General features: G+C 40.2%; 1 protein-coding gene across 1 annotated transcript in view; it reads left to right on the top strand.

The window, feature by feature from the left end:
- Positions 1 to 24,847, top strand: part of DCAF5 (DDB1 and CUL4 associated factor 5) — a 79,254-nt gene that overhangs the window by 51,715 nt on the left and 2,692 nt on the right. The window contains exons 7-8 of the mRNA XM_086748847.1: positions 5,984 to 6,050; positions 18,826 to 18,953. Of these exons, the coding sequence (XP_086604973.1) occupies positions 5,984 to 6,050; positions 18,826 to 18,953 (195 nt within the window). The remainder of the gene's footprint in view (positions 1 to 5,983; positions 6,051 to 18,825; positions 18,954 to 24,847) is intronic.

Raw genomic sequence — 24,847 nt, 5'->3', positions numbered from 1 at the left:
GCTAAAAGCTCAAGAAAAAATTCTGTCTACTCTGATCTTTTCTGCCCCAAGTTTTATTGCCCCCTCTGAGGAAAGGACAGACATGCTCAAGTGAGTGCAAATTGAGATTTAAGAAGTTTAGTCTCTTTCAGACTAAACTAGTGACTTGCTAGTAAAACTGTAGGCAGCAGCATGGAATTTGAGTCTCTCTAACAAGTATTTTCCTGTTAGTAACTTAGCAGCAGTCACTTTTCAAATGGTTATCGTCTCTGTACCACTACCCATGGCCTCATTCATCCATTTATAATTATAGGGTGATGGTGGTTGTGATTTGTGCTTTTGAGATAAATTCTCCTACATTCTTCTTGTTCTCCTCTACATTAGTAGTGACATTCAAAAGACTTGCTGATACTTTTGGAAAAATGATCCATGTCTGCTTGTCCGTTATCTAGGATCAAAAGCTTAAAAATGTCTCTGATATAGTTCATAGGTAAGAGGAAATTTTATGGAAACAGGAAATGTGGATGTTGGAAACTGTAAAGTAAGGTTTGATACAATTTTATTGAAATATTTGATATTCAGTAGCACCTGAGGAAATGTAGCTTGTGGGATTTTTGAAAGCTTTCAGACTGGCAGTGGTAAGAGCAAAAATAAAGTCCCCAGAGTGCTAGTACTCTGCAAAATGTAATGCTAATGCTACTGTTATGAGACTATAGCAGCAGCATATTAGATCTCCATTTATTTATATAAACTGCTGTAATTTCCTTGGGGAGAGACAAAATGAGAAGAGTTACAGTGGAATGAGTGGGGAGCACTAGTCCGAAGTATTTCTGCCAGATTCCTGATGATGGTTCATTTTAAGCATTTTATCCATACTTGAAGCTCAGGCTGAATTTGTTTTCTCCAGCAGCAGGCTCTAACCACGCCTGAGAGTTTTCTTCCTTCTAAGGCAAACTTCTGAATCAACAGCTTGTAGTCATCTGGAAGCCTTTTCCTGTCATTGTTGCTAACAACTAGACATAGAAGCTGATTCTTCCCTTAAAAAAACCTCCAATATTAATTATTATCAACTGTTTTCCTGTCTAATCTCATGTTCATGTGAATATTGTGAATGTTGATTTCCAAAGTCATAGTCAGATACAACAGCAAAAGTACAGACAATGAAACAGGTGGTTTTAATATTGGTCTCTCCCTGCAGACATCTGAGCATCTGAGCTCCCTGTGCAGTGTCTGGTCTGATTCAGAATTCAGCACTGCAGTGGTTCTTGGGAGTATGTTCTGCTCAGAGTTTGTCTTTTGGAGGGGAGTGTGGAAGGAGGGAGAGTGCACGCTGTCTTAGCCATTTACTTGTCTCTGTGAATGTGCATGGTTTTGCCTCTCACTGGCTTGCCTCTGTGATTTGATTATCTAGGCTTTTGCTCTTAGAGTGAGTGAGTGGAAGGTACTCTGCTAGGAATTACGTTTTGCACATACCCTCGGGACTAGAAATCCTTGGCCACGATTAAAGTGGAGTCTAAGCATATGCAGCATGACATTCTTTGATCTACCTCACCCCCACCCATTCCTTTTCTTTCCTTTCTGTTTCTTCCTTTTAAAAAGTCTACTCCATTCCCTCAGGATTTCAGCCTTATTAACTAGGGCTTGATGCACTTCATAGCAATTATTTATTTGAATTTTCTAGTATTATGGAGTGACTTTTGCATTTTCTCAATCTTTATTTTCCAACTTCCAACTAGTATGGAAAACTATCGGCTTATTGTTATACTAATAATGAATAGATCAAAGAAAAATTTTGACAGATGATCATGTAAATGTCCTAGTAACGTCAGTCCAGCTGTGTTCTCTGGAAGCCCTGGGCTCCCATTGTCTTTTGCAGGGAGTACTAATTGGAATTGGGTTTCTTTTTCAAATGTCATGCAAGAGGTGCGTTTCTGGCTTTAGCATCTTGGGTGTCTGCTATTGAAACTTCAGCTGGCACATGTTTCTTGCTATAGCTGCAGTCATGAAGTTGTGCTTCTGGCAGTCTCTTGGTCCTTGTTTGAAAAACCACGTTCTACTTCTCAGGCTCCTATCACCTGGTCTTACAGAAAGGAACAAAAGGAATGTATTTGGGGATTCAGTTCCATATTGTGAGAATAGCAGGAAAACATGTACCTCAGAGGTATCCTAATAGGGAAAGAGTGGAAAACAATGCTGACTGCTACAGTGGTAGCAGTGGAATGGCAGAGATACCAAATAGTCAGATATTTTGTAGATTATCTATTTCTGATAATTATTCGCAGAGCTAACTACCTAAATAAAATCTAAATTTATATTAGAAGTTTGCAACTTGCAGCCTATTGCTTACTACAGCAAACTTGTGTAGATGACTTTATCAATTAATGCTTTTGGCACTTAACTGATGGCTGTCTGAGTTGTCAGATTGAACCTGTAAGCACTTCTTCAGAACAACTCAGATCCTGAGCTGAACTTTGTTCTGTGACTAGACATATGTTACAATGCAGATGTTTTATTCTTTCTGACTTATTTTCTCTGAATTCACTCCAGAATACTTGGCCAAGTGTATTTGATTGGTGCAAATGTCATTAGGCTAGAAAATGGCAATGAAGTGAAGGACTAAGTAGGTAGGAACTATCTCCACCACTGGAGATATTCAGAAGCCATCAAGACATGGTCCTGGGCAGTCAGCTCTAGGTGACCGTGCTTGAGCAGGGTGGTTGGACCAGATCACCTCTGGAGGTCCCTTCCAGTCTCAGACTTTCTATGGTTCTATGAACTAGTTTAAGATACTTTGCCAATTTCTTTCTTTCAGTTCCCCAAATTGTGACTGCCTGAATTTATGCAAGTCCATGTGCTGAACTGCAGCTTATACCTCTGTCTATGTGGCCTAAGTTTGTCTTTCCATTGGAGTTTTCATGAAGCTGTGACAGGTGATGGAGTGGTAAAGGTTTCAGGTGGGCATTTTCTTGATGCTGCCCACCCTCTCCCCTTCCTGTTCCCCAACCCAAAAACCAACCTTAATCTAAGATAATTATTTGCCGTTTTACTTTGGCAATCTCTGGAAAAAAAAAAATGAATCGGAGGAGAGCTCTGCAGGTCATCTGACTTAAGCTGCTTATCAGAGCAGAGCTTATTCAGAGTCAGATCAAGTTGCTCAGGGAATTGTCCAGGTAAATTTTGGATTTGCAAGGGTGGAGGTTCCACTGCCTTCCTGGGGCTGAGTTGCAGTGTTTGTTACACTTCTGAACATGCTATTCCTTTGTACTCAGCTGGAATTTCCCTTGCTGTGATTTGACTGTTGCTTCCTGAACATCCACTGCACGCCTCAGAGGAATCTGTCCTCAGCTGCTCTATATTCCTTCAAACAGGGAGAGACTGTTGGGATCCACTCTGTCCCTTCACTTTCTCTTCTTCTGGCTAAATAGAGCCAGTTCCCTTAGCTTTTCCTTGCAGGTTGCATGCCTTCAGCCCCAGCAGCCCTCTTCTATCCTCTCTCTGATTCATTAGTGTTTGCTTGTATCGAGTGACCCAAACAAGACACAGTACTCCAGGTGTGGCCTGAAGAGTGCTAGGTAAGGGGAATCATCACTTGTCTTGACCCCCTGGTTCCACTCTTGATAGTGCAGTCAAATTACCATTAGTCCACATCACCGCAAGGGTACTCTAAATTTTGCTCTCTCCAAAGCAAGACAGAGTACACTCAAATGAGCGATCTTTGCAGGTAGCATGTCCTTGTTTGGTGGGCAATGAAACACCAGATTTCCTGAACAATTGGCCATTGAGTCTTACAGGATACATGGTGAGCTCCTCTGCAAGCCAGCTTTGAAGCTGATTTGAGGAGTCTCCCAGACATTTTGTTTCCTGCATGTACATAACGTGGTTTTTCAGTGTTGTGTGCCTGGTGCAGGATATCTGAAATGTGTCACTTTGGGGCCTGTCGTTGTTGGTAGGTTTGTTTGATTTATGATGTAAAGTGGTAAATTACTCATATTGAGGAGTCGTTAGAGCTTGTTTGTTTGTTTGTTTAAAAAAAGGGTGTTATGGTCATAAAATCAAGATACTGAGCTTTCAAGCTGTTTTAGAAGTCTCTATTTTTCCCCACGTGTCCTAGGCAAACCGGTTGCTGCTTCAGCCACACAATTTGCTAATAAATACCACCAATCAGCAACATCTTCATAACTTTAAACAAGACTTTTTTTACCATGTAGCATTTCTTGTGTAACAAAACATATTAGAGTTGCTGGGAGGTTGCCTGTATGAGCCCTAATTTGTGTAGTTTTGGCACAGCTGCTCAACCTGCTGTGGGCTAACATTTATAAGTAGTCAAAAGAAAGGGACGCACGTATTCCTGGCACTGTCAGGTCAGTTTGGCAGAGGTAAGCTGCCTAAGTGCTTGAACATGTTGGCTTGTAGAAATAATTTTCTGGCTTGGAAAGAATGGGTCTGAGTGATGCAGAACTAGTGTGCACAAGTTTTTAAAGGAAGTTTTGTTTGATCAGTGCTGTTTATCTGTCAGAAAATGTGCAGAATTGCATTCAGAAGTTCTTACTCATATCCTGCATCCTTAAAAATAGGGAAAAAAAAAAAAAGAATTATTGGATTGTGATAGTAGGAGATGAGAGAAGGGATTTTAGTGGTTAGTTACTGCATTTTTGTGGCTGGAAACATCCAAACACTGCACAAACATAATTAGCGTTGCAAACAGAATATATGCAAATTTATAGCAGTCTTCTCCCTGTTAGTGTACATTTTTTGTTTATTTGCTTCTCAGTCTTGGGTTATTCTAGGATTTGTCTCCTCACTGCTTGATATTACTTTGCCTGATGAGTTTATGTATTCCTGGAGAATGAAAGACAGAAACCATTATTTGAGCCAAACAAAACAGAATTTGTCTCCTATCAAAGGTTAGAAAAGGGACACATCTGCTCCATTTCTTTCTTTTTCTCCTTTCCCTCCACCCTAATAATACTTTAAAAATTATTTTAAATAAAAAACGCCCAGCTTCTTGACTGTATTGATTAAGCAGAAGCCGTAAGTCAGTTGAGTGCTGGAGATTTACACTGTCTGCACCAGTATAACTGGAATTGCAGTCTGCCCTTGGTTCCACTATATGTCATCTCCTCTCTAATTTGGGAGAGAAATAAATGACAGGGAATACAGTTTATTGCAGAAGAGGTATTTGGAGACCAGGCACGGTTTGTGGCCTCTCATAACTGAGAGGCATAAGCTTTTTACCATGTCAAATGTCACCTGCCATTCCAGTGCGTGTTTGTAGTATATTAAGCTACTTCAAATTGCGTACTGCCTGAACTTCTGTACAATAAAGAGATTGGTTATTGTTCATGCACTGTTGAAAAAGGGCAGCCCTACATCTCTTCAGAGTAACTATAACCAGGAAAAAAATGAACAGTATGATAAATGTGCTTTTTTTTAAAACTGCTTGAGGCTTGCTGACAGTGAATGTTTAGCTTTGGTTTTGTCCAGTGTTCAGGATTATCCTCAGTGCCTGACTTTTGATGGTCTTCAGTAGCGTGATGAGCCAGACATTGTGCTTGCCTGTAACGGACATGCTAGCTCTCATCTTAAGTATGTGTTTGGAATTCTCAGTAGTTCAGGAGATGAGAAAAAAGGATGAAAGACTGACATTAAAAAAGACCAGAATTGCAGGCTGCAAGATATGAGAGTTTGATCTAGACACGCTTGTATTAAAGCCAACCAAAATCCATAGCTTTATTTAGCAAAGAAAACATGTGTTTTGGGCAGGAGGCGTTAGATACAGGAAGCATGCTTTTGAGTTTTGGTCTGTTTATATTAATGCAATGTTTTTGTGCTGGTACCTCACCACCACTTAAGGGTAAATTGATCAGCAAGGTGCAAAGAATGATACAAATTATCTTTTTTCTCATTTTTGGTTTGGAGAAACTAGATCAACAATAAAATAACGTCATTCAGGTGATAACTTTGCAGTTAACTGCTTTTTTTTTTTTTCTTTTATTCCTAACAGTACATTCTTTCCGGCTCTGATGACTTCAATTTGTATATGTGGAGGATTCCTCCAGATCCAGAAGCAGGTAAGTTTTTTGTTGGTTTGGAATTTGAGGAAGCAGGGGCAAGTGTCTGACAATATTAGTTTGTTGGTTTGTGGGGTTTTTTTTATTTTTGTTTGTTTGTTTTGGGGTTTTTTGTTTTGTTTTTTTGTTTGTTTGGTTGGTTTTTTAATGGCTGTTTTCGCTCAGCTTCTGAATCTAGAGTAATTCTGATGAAAGCTGTATGGGGAGTTTACAAACGCCTAATCCAGTCTCTGGATAACAATGAACAATGCTATTTGAATAATTTATTGTATTGATTTTCTTTTTATTTCTCTTATCATATAATGATCATTTAAATCTCCTACATGAGCTGATGAAGAAAGCTGTAACTGGGGCAGGATGTGTCTTTCCTCCTTCTTGTCTACCAACTCTGCTACTTCTAAGCTGATCTGAGTTCACTGAAGAACTTAGGATCTGTTGCTAAGAAATTTCATCTCGTAATGAAGTTTGCAGCATAATATGGTGGTGGGTTCCCAGGCTGCTCCTTACAGCTCCAGTGCATTGGGCTCTTCCCCTCTTTATTTCCTCTTACACCAAAACCCTCCCACTGATTTCTAATGCAGAGCAGTAACATTCTCTTACTTTTTGGGTGCTGGAGCACTATGAGCTGCTGTAAATGACCTCTTTTGACTAATTTCTGACCCTTCCCCATGTTGAGCCAGATATGCTAAACAAGCAGCACTAGCTCAGCACTGTGTGAAAGCATAGCGGAGGGGTGTTAGAGTAAAGAACAGCAGCAGTGTGTGTGGAATGTAACAGTAGTGTTGTAGATGCCACAGTTGGTCAGCGCCTAATTTGATTTGGCAATACGACATCATCCACTGCTATCACTAAGCCATACAATGTCAGCGTATCTCTTCTGTTGAAACAAATCAGTATGCTCTTTTTAGAAGGGTGTTGAATCTTGATTGAAAGACTCACTCAAGACTTTAGGGAAATATACTACAGTTTCTATTTTTAATGGCTCTAACAGTTTAGACTGTACATTTTAGTGATATTAAGTACAATGGAGTGATACCCTGTGGTCTCAGGTGCTTTAGCAATAGTGAGAGCAAATTACAAGCTGTGTTAGAGGTGAAGTGAAAATATTTTGTTTCATTTTCAAAGGCTGTTAATCCCAGCTGTGTAAGCCACAGCTGGGAGGATGCCTAGCCTCTAAAAGATTTGGTTAACAGCAGAGTTTTGAGGAAAATGCCATTCTAATTTTGTATTGCTTACTTAACTGACATTTGATGTGGCAGTCCAGAAGTCCTGAAGATGGTTCTGCTAAATATACTAGTACGTTGGCCTTCTGCCTTTGTGTAGGGTTTAGAGAGCATTCTCCCTACTTTCCTTTTAATTTGTATGATTTCCTTTTACATTTGGTACTGTTTTACTACTGCCTACAGAATTTCCTCTGAGTTAAAAGAAAGGTTACACATGTTTATTTATCTGTAAGTTTTTGTGTGGACTGTAGAATTGCATTTTATGGATGTTACTATACTTGCGCAGACTCCATTTGTAAATTCTGGATTTAGGATTTTGTGTTTATCTGGCTGTGATGCTCTTAAACTTTTTTTTTCCAGGCAGCTGCAGATGATGAACTTTATCTGGGTCCTTTGCACAAAGAATGATAGCTAACATTACCACAAAGCAATGTCCTATGCATTTTCATCAGCTTCCTTGGTTTTGGTTTTGGTAATTTGAGGAAGGGTGTCAGTAAACTTGCAACATTTCAGTTACAAAATTAATTACTTAATGTCAATTGCCCTCAGTGGTTGCTTAATGGGATCAGAAGATCCTGTAGTAGGAAGGTGTATGTCTCAGTCTCTTGTAACTTGAGCTCCTCTCTTACTGAAATATTTTAGTGAAACTCATGAACTTTGTTTTGTTAGATGTAAAGATTCGGCTTCTTTGGCGAATAACTCATCAGCCATCCAGATCACCTGTGATGGGCTTATTGAAGCTTGTCCTGAAGGGTTGTGCCTGTTTTGAATGTGATGAAACATCCTTTCTTAAATCTCATGCTGTGGTTCAGAATAATTGTTCAGCTAGAGAGGTTGCTGTGCTTCCTTCTTGGAGAAAGAGTCTTGCCATAGGGATGTGGAGACCTTGTAAAGCTTCTGCTTCAGTGAAAAACTCCTGTTGTCCTATTCTAGCTTAAAATAGGAGTGTCTTTTCGTCTGCGATCTGAGGGGGTGGAATGTGGTCTTTCATTTAAAATATTGTGCAAACTAGACAGGATGATGTAATGTCCTCTACTGTTAGTTGGTATTTTAAATAAAAATATCTCTCTAACTGCTTTCTACTTTCCAATGGAATTTAGACATTGTCTTGCTATAAATATTTGATACGACTCCCCTAAATTATATTAGCTATTTGTAAGTAGCAACTTTGGTGCAAGTGTAAATCTTTACAGAGCTACATCCTTAAGGACAATTCTAAAACAGATTATTTTGCTAAAGTACCAGTGCAGCAAGTACTAGCTATCTAATGGTTAGCAACCTTACTACACAAAAGATAAAGAAAAGCAGAAAGGAACACACTAGTCAGACAATTGCAAACATATTTCAAGTTGGAGGAATGTAGTTACCTGTGTTGGTATTTCATCAGGAAAATGGAACAAATTCTGCTGGTTTTTGCAAGTAATCAAAATTTACAGGTGTCCTCCCAGTAGGTTGCATTAAGTCATTCCCCCTCAGCTGTAAACTCTGCCAGCAGTTTTGTTCGGTCCAGTTACTAGACAGGATTTACTTCAGGGTGGGGAGGTCTGTGAAAAAAAGGTATTTCCTAAATTGTTTAGGTATTCTGTTGAGGAGTTATTGGCTGTCTCCCTTCACAATCTTAGAATCCTGAATAGGCCAGGATTTCCTATGCCAGAAGGTTGGTTGCTTTTATACCACCTTTTGTCCTGTCTTGAAGATGGAATAATTTGCTCATTTTTCAACTTTCTTCTCCATCCCAGTACTACCCAGCTTTCCACTGTGCTTCAGAAGTTGATTGTGTGGTGAACTTTTTCTCCATTTTCCTCTTTAAAGTGTATATCCCACTTTTCTTCAGAGGCAGAGTTTGTAGCAAAATCAATCCGTTAGTCTGGCAGAAGAAAAGCAGTCCTGAGTTTCCACAGCTTTTATGTGACTCCAAGGGAAGCTAGAATTGAGGAGAGACATCGGCCCTACATGACCTGCCCAGTAAGACTGTTAACATGTGAGCACTTCAGGCAGTATTTAAACTTAACTCCTGTAAACATGGTCTCTTAGCTGGTAAAGAATCCCTGCTCAAGACAGAACCTGACAAGTCTTGTGGGGTAATAGAGGGCTTGGTAAACCAAATATTTTGCAAAATGGAATTTATATCCCTCACCCACTGCTCTGAATCATCTTTGCAACTCAGAGCTTGTCTCTTGCTTTTGAAATATTACTCAAAGATGCTATGTGAGGGCTTTTATATTTATTTGCCTTTGCAAAGACAGTTGGGGATCCTTCAGTTTATGTGAGAAGGCTGCCACCGGACTTCTGAAAAACTTCACTAAATCAGAACAGCAAACTGCATTTCAAAACCTCTTTTTAATTCTGTGTTTGACCATAAATGCTAGTAAGAAGAGGCGTGTCATTGTGGTCCAGTTACTAAACTAATTGCACCAATTTTCAGCACAACTGATGCAATTTTTCTTCCCTTTTCTTTCTCCTCATTGGTCATTGTAAATGCAGGCACCTCTTTAGGCTTGAAGAATTCAGCAACAGATGTTTTCACAACATTTGAACAGGGTTATCTCATTGGAGACAGCTTGTGGTTTAAGTTCTCAAAGTTCCAGGCTGATAAGTGAAGATGAATAATAGATGATTAAGTGTTTCTTAATGTCTTCAGCTATTTTTGAGATTTTTATATATGTGCACACATGCATATATACATACCAGTTGGGTTGTGTGGGGGAAGCCATCTGGCCCAATGGGGAGCATGCTCTGGATGGTTTCTACTTCTTAAAAAATTGATTTTTCTGACGCATGGTCTTGGGATCTAAACTGTTTCACTTTTAGGACTACTTTGTCTCTTCCTTCAGAGTTGACCATAGTGTGCTATGGAACAGTTGTTTGATGATCACAGCAAGTAAGTGGTGGGGCAGTGTAGAAGAGGTTCTTGTATTCAGTGTAATTTAGACTGGTTTCTATGTCATGTGGATTCTAATACCAGAAACCTGCGGAAGTGTCCTGGCTAGATGCAATCTATCAGAAAACAAGGAAGTGTTGAGTGCTTTGTTGTGCTGTATTCAAGTGGAAGAAGATTCAGCATCCATGAGTGCTTCTCTCACCAGCCTTAGCATGTTTAGTATCTAATTTAGCACTAGAAAACTGAAGATAACACTGAGCACTGGGAGAGGCTGGAGAAGTCTTAGTCCCCAGCAGCTACCCATCTGGTTGTACCAAAGCTCCTTTCTCCTTATTGTATTGAATGTGTTTGCAGCTAGAGTACGAAATAAATGCACAGGCAAGCAATTTGCACATCTCCATTTTCAAAAACAACAGCTATTGGTTGTGTGATAATTTCACTGGTTTTATTCCCTTTACGTTCAGAAAGCGTAGTTGGTGATGGTAACTTGCATAGTTCCAGTAACATTGTAAAAACCGTTGCAACCTATGCAGTAAAACACACTGAAAGAGCAACCTTTCTCAGACCAGGAGAGGAGACAGAGTGGAAGGGGTGTGCCAACGTTTATTTCTCTGGTAATTTTGTCGTAGCTTTCATGTTGTTCTTCAGTTCTACTGGTGATAATGGCCAATAGATATGGCCAATATTTAGCAGCAACAAAAGAAGGGAGAAAATATACATCCAAAAATAGGGACTAACACTACAGCTTTATGCATGTTCTTTAGATGTTGAAATATTCTTTTTCCTTGGCTTTGGAACCTCTGCAGAGGTACAAGACCACCACGGGACTGGTTTTAGGCCTAGGCTAGCCATAGTGGGTGATTGCCTGGAAGAGCAGGTTGCCAGAGGCAGGTGCTGATGCCAGCCCACTGCTCCCTGTGCTTATGCTAAAGCTCAGCAAGGCCACACTGATCCTTTCACCTGGCCTTGGGAGGTGGAGGGTGGGTTTGAAGGCAACAAAGGAAGCAGTCTGCAGATGGAGCTGGAGCTACTTTCTTATGGACGCTCCTTCTCGCTTTCTCTTGTAGAAGCAGAAGTACTAAGCTGGAGTCCTCTGGTGCCTCCTCCAAACTGTCTCCTCTTAACCATGCCAGGAGGAAAAAGGATCTTGGCCAGCCATTGCTGTTCTCACTCCCATCTTTGACGTGACCAAAGTCAGTTTTGCCTGCGCTGCTGAGAAACCTTGACGTTGCTCTGGCTGCTGCCAGAGCTGGGGTCAGATTCTGATCTCGCTAGAAGGGATGCTGCAGGGCCCCGTGCTCTCAGGACAAGAATGCTTGTGTTTAAACCTAGCTTCTCTACAGACAAGTCTCTGAGGAGCAAAGCCGTCTGCTGGCATGCATTGTACAAAACAAATACAGGTGTGTGAGTGACCAGAGAGAGACTTTTTAAGGAGTCTAAACATAATCTGCTGCTGAAGGCAGAGGCCCTATATGCTACGCATACTTGCTTGCATTTTCTTGTGCATTTGCTTTCCAAACTATGGTATCTCTCTTCCATTAGCGCATCATGACCTCATAGGATTCAAATGCAGGGCTGTGGCCTACGGTCTAAATGCGTCCTGGATTATTATTAATGAAAACTAAATTAATTTTAAATGAGCTTTCTACTGTAGTGCCAAGTACTACAGTGGAATATTATGCTGTGGCACACTGGCAGCAGCTGCAAATATCTGGTTCTTCTCAGGAGTTTTCAGCACTTCGAGTAAATCACAAGGCTTGTATGAAGTTATGCTGCAGTCTGTGGAACATCTTTCTACCTTATATGAACAACCAGTGGGATTTCTTTTTTGGTGTCCTAGATAGAAAGGACTTCTTCATGAGGTCATTTAATTCCTCTGTTACAGAGCCGGTGGAGGATTGTTCCTTATCCCAGCAAGTTCTCGGTGCTTTGACAGTTTATTTAAATATTTGGATCAATGCAGCTTCCATTAGTTTAGAGACTGTTCTACATTCTTCCAGGATTTCTGCGCTAGGGCACTTTTCCTAATAATCTGTTATTTCCCTCTTTTTCCTTATCCTTCAAATAATTCATTCTTCTGGGGTTTTTTTGTCTTTTTTTTTTTTTTTTTTTTTTTTTTTTTTTTTTTTTAAACACTGCTACATGTTGTGGAACTTCTGCATGGGAAGTCAGATTGCTGTCGAAATATCTCACTCTTTCATTGTGACTTACTAGTGTTTTTTAAAATGTGTTGATATGTACCATCCATCATGTTCTCAATATGTGAAATGTCAACTTATTTGCATATTTACAACACTGCATAATTAATAAGGATTTCATTAGTATAAAATTTAAAACATAAAATCAAAAAGAAAACCTAGAAGTAATCACTTCAGCAGCTTAGGAGACATTTTCTACTTCAGAGCATTGTATCATTCATTTCTTCTGTCTGTGTCGGAGCCTGTAGGTACGCCTTGTGTTGCCATGGTATTTTTGTCAAATGTGTGTAGAGGAAGTCTGTTTTAACATGTACACTTCAGATTTAGCCTTTTATAAGTTATTTCTTCCAGCTGGTCAGATATCGTACTAGGATATTATTTAAATAATTTTTTGAGACTTTGTATTGCTCTTCTTTGGAGCACTTATTTGCAGGGTGTAGAGGAAGAGGAATTTTCTTGACATTTCACGTTGTGTACCAAATAAAAGCAGACCACAAAAACATCAACCAGCACAGCTAGAACACTAAACCACTACTCAGAATTCAGTATAGCTATGTTTGGAAAATATTTCAAAACCAGCTAGTATATCTCTATACCTTCCTTACAGTAGTTAGAGGTTAAAAAGTGAAGAACCTTCTAAAATCAGCATAATCAGCCTCTGAAGACTTTAATAATTTTTTTAAAATGTATTATTAGTAATGTATATGTAAGCTAATGGCTTCTGTATAAACACTGCTTATACATGTGGTAGCTATCTAAGAATATAAAAGCTGTCATGCTAAACCAGTTGCAGGACCTGTGCATGCCATTCAAAAGCAAACAAGCACCACCTCTATCTCCTAAAAAACTCCCAAACCTCAAAAGCAAAATTTCAGTGTTGTTGGGATAGCAGAGGTCAATTCTGCTGAAACAATACAAATAAAGATACCAGCTCAAGCGAAGACAGCAAAAAGAAATAGTCATTGTTACGTGCAAAAAAAAAGGAAGATGACCATAAACTGCTCTCATTCCTGAGGTCATCTTCCTTTTTTACAAGATGGCCTCAGGAATTTGAGCAGTTTATGGCCAACCTCCACTTAATGTACAGATGAACTTTTTTTGCCAGCAGACATGAGCAAACTTAACTCACACTGTGAGATGGCTAGAAGCTGTGTGGCTGCAGTTAAGCCTCTGCTGAGAGACCAGGGGGTTTCCAGACAAGTCTGGACACAGGCATTTGTCTGCCAAGCAGATACTCATGTAATATGAAACCAACTTTGCTGGGCTACTATAAAGTGAAGGGACCACTGTCAGGATACGGATGTAGAAGGCTCTGCATTAAGCGCTTACTTAGACATGTCGGTTAAGCACATAGGAGTTGGTAGACTAGAATTGTATCAGGCAAGGGGTTTTCCAAAAATGAGGTTCTGGGGCAGTCTATTACATTGATGCAAAGATTATCAGAGTATTGCTGGAGTCAATACTTTTTGGTTTAAATGATTAAAACCTCTCATACTACTGGAAGAACCTGGCTGCTAAGATTTATGATTGCAGTAATCTGCTCCTAGGGAGTTTTCCTGTAATTGGGCAGTTGTTTTAAGGGGCTTTGTAGGGAAGTTCACCTTCACTCTAAGAGGAGTGAAGTATGTTCTAGTACTATGCTTCCTCTGATTTTACTGTTAAGAGCTTAAAAGAAATTTAGGAAAGTTCAATATTAAAGTAGAAAGCTTTGGAGTTCCTTCATAGAGTCCTAGAATCACAGAATGGTTTGGGTTGGAAGGGACCTTTAAAGGTCATCTAGTCCAACCCTGTTGCCAAAGGCAGGGACATCTTTCACTAGATCAGGTCTCTCAAAGCCCCATCCAACCTGGCCTTGAACACTTCCAGGGATGGAGCACCCACAGCTTCTCTGGGCAACCTGTTCCAGTGTCTCACCACTCTCATTGTAAAAAATTTCTTCCTTATATCCAATATAAATCTGTGCTCTTTCAGCTTAAAACTTTGACCCCTTCTCTTGTCACTACAGGCCTTGGTAAAATGTGTGTCTCTGTCTTTCTTATAAGCCCTGTTTATTGAAAAGCTGCAATGAGGTCTCCCTGGAACATTGTTTTTGTGGCCCTCCTCTGGACTCTCGAGCATGTCCATGTCTTTCTTTTGCTGGAGACCCCAGAGCTGGATGCAGCACTCCAGATGGAGAGGGAAAGGGAGAATCACCTCCCTTGACCTGCTGGTCACACTTATTTTGATGCAGCTTAGGATCCGATTGGCTTTCTGGGCTTCAGACACTGTCTGAATTTGACTACAGCCTAGGGAGAGCTGTGTTCTAGACGTGGCATGCTGTGCACTTTTCATCCAGTGCTCTTAGCGTATTGATAAACATTTAAAGTTTAATGCCAGAAGACAGTTTTGGCATTAAATAACTGTTGTCACTGTTTTACTAGGAAAATAACCACAGGTTAATTCACACTGCTGACAGTACCACCAAAGGCCAATGACCGACTTGAAACTGCAGACCAAGAAATTGATGCCCTGAATTTGTATTTCATTTCCATTACAATTTTTTATTTGCTCATTGTCTCTCTAACTTCTTTCATGAGTGTTTTGTAGGACATATTTCTTGGTTTGTACTGAACTCAGGCAGCTAGAGTCCATGAATAGTTAAAACGTGTTTTAGGCATTACTTACAGACTTGGAAAGATTTCCTGAGCAAATTGTATCATCATTCCCAAGTCCCTCTTTCTTGGAACATTTGTCTGCTAGATCAAGATAAATGCATTGAGAACTGGACTTGTGACAATCTACTATTGGTTTGATAGATGCAGTTGGATTGACAACTGTGATTTGGCTGGAAGGAGTGCCGTGGGAGCAGGGCAGCTTGCCATCAGCCATAAATGTGGTCATGACAGGGTGAGCAGAATGAAAGGATGTAAGGAATCTCATAAAATGAAGAAAATCAAAAGGGCCCAATTTGGCATTTAATGAACTTGCTCTCCAGTCAGTCACTTCTCAGTCAACTTTGCTTACCCTGCTGAAATCTTGCTCCAATGGCTGAAGGCAGAACTTATCTCTGAACCTTTACAGAAAATACAGGTGTACCCAAATAAGCAAACTGTTCCAAGTAGCTAAGTCTCAGTGAAGTTTCAATGAACATATTTAGAAGTTAACTGGAGTCATACTCTTCCTATTAAGTTTTCTTAATTTTAAATGAGCATTCATTTTATATACAAAATCTTTAAAATGGCTGTCCATTTTGGTCCTTGGAGTTACTCACAATCTCTTTTCCCTTCTTCAGCCACATTATCTTCTGTCTCCATGAGACTGCAGTTTGGTCTGCAAAAATTGGTTTGTGCAAACAGAACACTTTCCAGAAGCAGTAAAAAGATCTGTCTGCTGATTTTTAGGAGTTGGGTGACTCCTCATTTTTGAATCATAGAATCATAGAATGGTTAGGGTTGGAAGGGACCTTCAAAGGTCATCTAGTCCAACCCCCCTGCAAGAAGCAGGGACATCCCCAACTAGATCAGGTTGCTCAGAGCCTCATCCAGCCTGGCATTGAACGTTTCCAGGGATGGGGCCTCCACCACCTTTCTGGGCAACCTGTTCCAGTGTTCTATAACTCACATCGTAAAAAATTTTTTCCTAATTTTCAATCTAAATCTACCCGCCACTATTTTAAAACCATTACTCCTTGTCTTATTGCAACAGGCCCTACTAAACAGCCTTGCCCCATCTTTCCTGTAGGCCCCCTTGAGGTACTGGAAGACCACTATCAGGTCTCCCCGGAGCCTCCTCTTCTCCAGGCTGAACAGCCCCAACTCTCTCAGCCTGTCCTCATAGGAAAGGTGCTCCAGCCCTCTGATCATCTTCATGGCCCTCCTCTGGACCTTCTCCAACTGGTCCATGTCCTTCTTGTGCTGGGGGCTCCAGAACTGGACACAGTACTGCAGGTGGGGTCTCACCAGGGCAGAGTAGAGGGGGAGAATCACCTCCCTTGACCTGCTGGCCACGCTCCTCTTGATGCAGCCCAGGATGCGGTTGGCATTCTGGGCTGCAAGGGCGCATTGCCTGCTCATGTTAAGCTTCTCATCCACCAGCACTCCCAAGTCCTTCTCCTCAGGGCTGCTCTCAATCCATTCTCCGCCCAGCCTGTATTTGTGCCTGGGATTGCCATGACCCAGGTGCAGGACCTTGCACTTGGCCTGGTTGAACTTCATGAGGTTGGCTCGGGCCCACCTCTCCAGCCTCTCAAGGTCCCTCTGGATGGCATCCCTCCCTTTCAGCGTGTCGATGGTACCACACAGCTTGGTGTCATCGGCGAACTTGCTGAGGGTGCACTCTATCCCACTGTCCATGTCGCCGACAAAGATGCTGAACAGGGCCGGGCCCAGCACAGACCCCTGAGGGACGCCACTCATGACCGGTCTCCACATGGACATTGAGCCGTTAACCACCACTCTGAGTGCGGCCATCCAGCCAACTCCTTATCCACCAAGTGGTCCGTCCGTCAAACCCATGTCTCTCTAGTTTAGAGAGAAGGATGTCATGCGGGACAGTGTCAAAAGCTTTGCACAAGTCCAGGTAGATGATATCCGTTGCTCATCCCTTGTCCACCGATGCCGTCACCCTGTCATAGAAGGCCACCAAATGGGTCAGGCACGATCTGCCCTTGGTGAAGCCATGTTGGCTGTCACCAACCACCTCCTTGCTCTCCATGTGCCTTAGCATGGTTTCCAGGAGAATCTCCTCCGTGACCTTGCCAGGCACAGAGGTGAGGCTGACCGGCCTGTAGTTACCCGGGTCTTCCTTATTCCCCTTTTTAAAAATTGGGGTTATGTTCCCTCTCTTCCAGTCATCGGGGACCTCACCAGACCGCCACGACTTCTCAAATACGATAGCCAGTGGCTTGGCAACTTCATCCGCCAGTTCCCTCAGGACCCGCGGATGGATCTCATCAGGTCCCATGGACTTGTGCACCTTTAAGTTCCTCAGATGATCCCGAATCCTTGTCATGGTTTGTACACCATGTACGCATGAACTTCAGAGTGCAGTTACAGTGACTGGAAGGGATTGAGTACTTTTTCTAAGACGAGAAGAGCTGAGCAGAAGCTCTCTAGGTGCAGTTCTTCATCATTTTTTAACCTAAAAAATGGAAGGTGATACAGGAATGCCTCTATTTTTGTCCTGTTTTGTTTTGTTTTGTTTTCTTGACCCTTCTATCTTGCTACTCTTCAGTGTTAATGCAAGTTTTTCTTTAAGAAATGTGTATTGCAGGAGAGCTCTGACTCTCTATTTTAGAAGACAAGCTGTTCAACATTGGGCTTAGGGCTCAAACTAGCATCTATTTCAGCTGGAAAGAGCTCCTTCTGAGGACTAAGGAGGGTAGCAAATGTCTTCAGCAAGAAGAATATAAAGTTTACTTGTTTAGTGTTAAGAGGACTATAAGTAGCACAGAAGCTAATGAAATTATTTTAACTTTCTATAAGGTGTGCTTACAACCTTTGAAGTTGTAAATAGCAAGATTGTTTTCCTCTGAAGTGGTTTTCAATTATTACTTCCCCTCTTTTAAAAGTTTTGGTTTCTTTCACTGAAGATGTCATCATAGCATTTTGATTGACAGTTGTTTATTCAGACACACAGGTGTGCTTTCTAACAAATTTATAGTTTTAATTGTGTAAATCTATAAATATAAAAAATTACTGTGTGACAGTTTCTTGTTTTGGTGTATAGACCTAGTAAGAGTCAATAATCAATAACCAAGCAGAAAAGTTGCGTGGCTTCTGTTTTGAGTCTTACCATTAGCACAAAAGCATTTCACTTCAGCTAGTTCCCTGCCTTGTGACAAACAATGGTATAACCCACTGGTCAGATGTGTTATTTCAGGTCCCTCTTTAAGCTTGATTCGCAGAAATGAGTTGTTATAGACCCAGTCTAGGGAAGGCTATACTAAATTCAGCTGTAATATAGTAACTCAAATTAGTAGCCTTAAAGATTGCCTCCTTTAGGTTCCTACCCATCAGACTAGAGTCAACTGTGACAGTAATGAATTCCTGACTTAAAAAATAAATTAAAAAAAAAATGAGTATAGCTATTAAAAAGTCAACTTCTTTATTTGTCTCTGCTTCACATTTAGAACCTGTGAGTAGTTTCGTGCCTTAGGCACTATGGTTTCACTGGTGATTTCATTAAGTATGTATGTTGTTCTTGTTCACATACTTGTCATATTAGGTCAAAAACCTTCATTGTTTGTTTAGATAGTTGAACTAAAGCTAGCCTCCAAGTCCTTATTTGCAGGAAGGATGCTTTTCATCAAACTTGCAGCTTTTCATAGGGGCATTGCTCATAAAATTGGAATTCTGCAGCCAACACAGGCCTTAAAATATTGCAAAATAAAGCTGAGGTGCATTGTCAAATATAATACGACTTTAAATGATTACGAACAAAAGCAATGTGAAGATTTAATTATTGATTTCAGTGTGTGCTTGTTTTTCCCCTAGGTGGCATTGGCAGGGTCGTCAATGGTGCTTTTATGGTATTGAAAGGTCATCGGTCAATTGTAAACCAAGTCCGGTTTAATCCTCACACTTACATGATCTGTTCTTCTGGCGTTGAAAAGATTATAAAGGTAAGATTAATTATCAGAAAATACATTCTTTCAATATTTCAGGAATAAATGCTTTGTTCTGCTCAACATCGTTCTTTTCCATACCCATCCTATCTTCTTATCTTGCTCTTTTGTAAAGCGGTATGCTTCATTTGTTGGCTAAACTGATGCAAATTTTTAATTGGTCGTTTCAACTTTAAACTCCATTTTAATTTTGAAAGTTTTAGCGATAAGGGATAAGATCAGAATTTCCTGGATTTTTACCTTGAAAAGGATTTTTTTTTTTTTTTTTCAGTCACATCCTGTGCATAACTGAAGTATCATGCAAACAGTCCTTCTTGGGAGTTTGGTCACAGCTGTAGCATGTGATCTCCTAAGACTTCTGATACTTTGAACTAAAATTTAATAAAAATATCTCCAAAGAGTATCATTGAGCCTTAGCCTAGCATATCCTAGCTGAATTTGGCCCAAATACTGCCTCAGGAGCCCTTCTTTAATTTTTGTACACACTTCTGCATTGAATCAATTCAACATGGCTTTCTGTGGCTTCCAGAGGAAACAGGATTGATATCTTCCACCATGACTCTTTTCTGAATCCTCAAACAACGTACAGTAGTTTTAGAAAGTTTGTGCCTTTTTATGTGGCATATAAAGAAATAACAAACTTTGTTAGGTTATGAAACATTCTTTTCTTAAAGAAAGACAGCCAATATTGAGGGAACAAGGCAGAAACTTCTTTGTCATTCTAATAGCAGAGGTTGAAGGTGGGGAGGCAGAGCATTATGTTACACTAATGCACTTCGCATTCTGCTGCCATAGAAATTTTGCTATAATTTAGGTCTATCAACAAGATGGGAGAAACCAGAACGATTTAATTTTTAAGTAGGATAATGAGAACTGATGCTGCTTCTAACTGTTTGTTGACTGAATGAACTTGTCTTGCAAAAGGATGTTTTAGTCGTCTGCAACTTACGAACCAGAACTGGCCCAAAACCCTGCGACCGTGGCCCAACGCCCAGTTGCATCACTTGCCTTATAGCTACTATCAGCATTTGGGTTCTGATTGTAGTTCAGCTTGCTTTCTCTTCTGTCTTCCACTGGTACTTTAGTTTGCTTTTCTACTTTTTTCTTCATCTATGTCCTTCTGACAGGTTTGATCACAAATCTGTCAAATACAGGCTTTGAACAAAAGTGCATTGAACAGTCTTAGCAGCTCACAAATTTTCCAATTTTCAAGCAGTCAAATGGCCACTGTTTAGCAACAGTTTTGCCAGAGGCATTTTTTTTTTTTTTGCTTTGGGAACTTGATTCACGCAGCCTGAATTCTCCCTTTTGGATTTTAGATCTGCTGATCCTTCACCCTATGAATCCTTCCTGCATGAGTGTGCTTAGACTATTGGATTAGCATTGGTATAAACATCCCCTGTGTTGCTTTTGTGTACTTCTGCTATGGTTTTTGGTGTTTTTTTCTTTTTTGCCTAGTGATTAAAAGGTTAGTTCGATTAAGGCCCCAGTCACAGGTTGTGTAACTCTTTCAAAGACACCTCTGCTTGAATGCTTCCTTAGAAGGGAATGCCTGTTGTGTCCCAGTATGTGCAGTGGAACTCGTGTAGCTGCTTTGAAGAAACTGAATTCCCCAAACACTGCAAGCTAGAAACAAATTAAGGGAAAGGTGTTTAATGTATTAAGTTTATTAGTGGGCCAGAACTTTTTACCCTTTTGTTGTATGTCATTTTGTCTCAGCTTGAATGTGCCTTGTTTGAGGATCACGTTGTTTTGAGGCTTATATCTTGTCTGATCTGCATGACTTCACTCTTTAAAGGCACTGTCTCAGCAAGCAGCGGTTTGCTGGTGACAATACAATGGTGGTTTCTTCTTCATTCCAGCTACTTCTGCAGATAGGATGGAGGCTAGTAACTGCCACTTACAGAAGGGCAAAACAGGAAAAACCACACCAGCAGTTCTGATGGGCTATTTACTGCATTAAAAACATCTGGGAACACAAGTCCTTCCCTTGCATGGCAATCTTTCTTTCCACCATGTAAATGCCTGATGTGCTTGCTCAGAGAAGCTGAGATCACAAGACAAAGAGCCATAAATAAAAATTGTAGTTAGGGTTTGTTTGGTTTTTTTTCTTGTTTTGTTGGGTTTTGTTTGTTTGTTTTAATCAGTTCCTTAAGAAGTGTCCTTCAAGTGTCTTCTAAAAATCTTTCTGGAATTAAGTCACAGAAGATAACTTCATTGTGATTGGCTGGTATTCCATTCGCTCAATTGTGGAAACTCTGCGATGAATTAAAAATGTGGATGCAAGTAGTTGTTTGTCTGAGCCCTTAATTTTTAGACTAGCTGGCCTAAATTTAGTGCTTCTAGAAGTGAGGAACTGATAGCACCAGCATGAAGGCATGATACAGACAAGCCACTCAGTAATTCCACGTGCTTCTGCCAACATATTTGCTATTTTAACGCTGATTGCAAATGAGATACAAACTCATCTCAGGCCTAGCCCTACTGAAATGAATAGTGTTCACAAAAATTATTTTGACCTTTGTGATTATGATTTTTTTTGCTTTAGTTTTACTTTGTTGTAAAGCACCTGCAAGAATGTAGTTCAGTAGCTCAGTGGTGTAGGGTTTGATTTCTCCTAGGACTGATAATACAATGGATAAGATGGAGTGGGCCGTGTAAATATTCAAGTGAGGAGGTGTTAGAAACCTAAATTAAGACCCAACAAGCTTATTAATAAAGGATACTAGAAGCCCTGACTCCAGACTGTGTGCTGGACACATCAACCCAGATGAATTGCTCATTGCCCTCCATTTCAGAAACTTGAACCTCAGTAAAAATGTATGGAAAAGCACAGCTGTGAACTAGAACTATCATTTGCAGCACACATTCACCACAAGGGCTAAAGCAATATAAAATACAAAAATACCACTTTTTCCTCAGTTAAGTGTGTGAAACATTGGGATGTGCTGGCAGGAAAATGAATTACATTGCAGGAGAAATAAATGAGGCATTCCCTCTGTGTGTGGCTTAGAGGAAGGCCACGGAGAATGATGCAGTTAGAAGACAGTTCCAGAAAAGATGAAATAGATAAAGTGCATAAGGATTTTCAGAAAGAAATACTGCTTTGTATTGGAAATGGAATACTGTGTAACTGAGCACAACTGTTGTAGGGCCTATTTGTTTAAAAATCAACAGTATATCGAAGATAGCAAAGTCTATTTGCCCATGTTGCTATGGTGACAGATTAATGTCATTGTGGCTAGCTGCCTCTGCCTAATCAGATAATCTAATATAGCTGGTTTTAATTATTCTCACGCTATGGGCATAACTTCTTTTTTGTTTTAAAATTTGAGAGTTTGCCACTGTGGAATACAACACAAGCAATTCAAAGATGCTCTGTGAAGCATCTCTGCTAAAGTAGAGAACCAGTTTTGTACTCCCCTTTTCTGTTATTGTTCCTATTTTTATATCTGTACTTGGGGCATCAGTGAGTAATATTCAGCTCCTTAATCCTCTGACAGAAGAAGAACGTCTTGATAGATTGTTGCTTCAGTGGGATGATTTGCCAACTTATTTTCTCCAGTTTGCTCACATTCTTCCTCAACATGGCATCAGTCAGAGGATGAGAACAAGGCAAAGGCATTCCACTTACAAAGAAGCCCATTTCAGATGCCACAGAGAGCACTGGACCAGTTGCTGCCAGTTTAAAGACTTCCCAGTTCTGCCAAAGACAGATTCTTAGCCTGATTTTTTTTCTGGTAGTCTGGCAAGCCCTCATACTCACTCGTGGCAAAATGTCTAAAAAGTTGGGATATCAATCTCCAGAACATCTAATCCTGTACAAACAGGCATTCATACTGAATTCCCTTGACTTCTCTTTATTATTTACTCCTCCTCTGAACAAATGTGTCTCAGAAGGCAAAAGCTTCACTATGGACTCTTTGTAGCTATCTTTTCAATATTTAACACTGCTGTATTTTCTCATGCTTGCAGAGTGAGCAGAAAGACCTGGTAGCACTGACAGGGAGGTAGAGTCTCTCTGTGTACACTTTATGTACCTTTTTACATTACTTTTCTTTATAAAACGGACCTTTCCTAGGGGATTTCAGAGCAGACTACCTCTCCTCCATTTATATTGGGTTTATACAGAATCTAAGAGTTTTCTAATTCTCTTGCTTAAAAAAAAAAAAAAATTATAAGACCTAGTGATCAATCTAATACTGCTAAAACTATTAGAGGAAAGGGCATGCCAGCCTGCATACAGTACAGTATGAAGCATATACAGGAAGGTATATGCTTCTTAAATACAAAAAGATCTGATCTACTTGCTGAAATGCTCAGTAGTGAGGCTAAGAGGGGAAAAAAATCTGATAAATTGTGAGAGAAGGTACTGAACATTTGCTAGTTAAATCATCAAGAAGGCAGCAACTCATACTAGTCCTTTGAGCAAGCAGAGTTCTATTTTTCTTTTTAAAAACTTGGTGTATCCCTAACTCAACAATCTCTCCTATGCATCCAGTAACAGAAGACTCTTTCCTACCTTGCCTTTAGGAAGTGGAGCATGGGAAGTAATTAGAGGATGAAGAGAGATTCTTTCTGTTCTCTTGAATAATTCAAGTTTAGGTATGGTTTATGGAAGTCTATACATAGTGGGCTTAGGTTGGGTTTTGTTATCTTTATCCAAACATGATGTTTGTCCCTTGAGCTATGTGTCTAGTAAATGCAGTGCTTGAACCAAGCAACGGAAGCTGTCTTCATTCTGATTTCAAGTTTTATGTTAATGAACTGACTGGAAGAGACTTTGCTTAAGTATTAATAGCAATTAAGTACAAATAGCGAATACACCTTGATATTGAGACAGGCTCCTAGGAACAGGCTAACATAATGCAATGTAAAATTGCTTCGCCTTTACTCTGAAAGGCAGCTTGATTGCCGTACAGAAAAAGGTGTATCTCCAGCCCACTTTAATTTTGGAATAGTGTCTCTCTTTTATCTACATAGCCAGATCATATGTGAAAGCTTTGTTAACCATAAATTACAGAGGATGCAAAGTAAAGGCATTAAAGTTTGGGAGAATTCTACAATAAAGGTTACCTGTACATGTTAAATTTGTCTGTGCTGAACAAGTAATAGTAATTTTTATATTGGTTTACTTCCAATATTAAAGGTTAGAATTGTACAACAGTGTACAACTGTACACTGTTGAAAATCTCTGCGAATACAGAATTAGCAGCCCTTGTGGCCTTTTTTTATTGTGCTTGTCATGGGGGTATCAGGTTGTTGCACGCGTTAACTACGCATCTCTGAGGTGAGTGCTGATTATCCCATTTACACAGGCAAAACACTCTTTTTGTTAGTGGTTTTGTCTACTTGGAACAAAACTTGACTAATTTCTATTGGGAAAAAGAGTTAGATGTTTTTGCTAAAGACTGTCTCAAAAGGCCAGCCTCTTACAGACAGCTGGCATAGAATTTTTTTCCCTGAGCTTGTTAGCGTGGTAAAACTGAAGTGTGACTGAAATCAGATCTCCTATAAGCAGAACGTTAAGGCAGTGTTGTGAATAAGCTACACACTCGCTCTGCTTACAGTAGGTGCTGTGCGTCATGTTAACCATCGATCTAGAATAAAGTGATAGTGGGTGTCCAGTGAGAGCCTTAATCATATTGCCCTGAATCTGTGAGTAAAACTGAGAAAGGTGAGGCGATCCAACTATTATGTTTGCTATGTATTACCAGTTTCTTAGGGATATTGGTGGATCTTCCTTGGGGCTTTTTTTTCTTTTTTCCTTTTCCCACCCACACCAGGAAAACTGAGGGAAGACTAGATGGACAGCACAGTCAAGGCTGTGGTGAAATCATTACACTTTGCAATGTTACTGCCTCTCTCCACTTCAAAAGTAGCTTTCAGCA

This window comes from Chlamydotis macqueenii, chromosome 5, assembly GCF_036417535.1.
Source record: "Chlamydotis macqueenii isolate bChlMac1 chromosome 5, bChlMac1.mat, whole genome shotgun sequence".
NCBI classification, from domain to species: domain Eukaryota; kingdom Metazoa; phylum Chordata; class Aves; order Otidiformes; family Otididae; genus Chlamydotis; species Chlamydotis macqueenii.
This window is presented reverse-complemented; position numbering and strand designations above follow the sequence as displayed.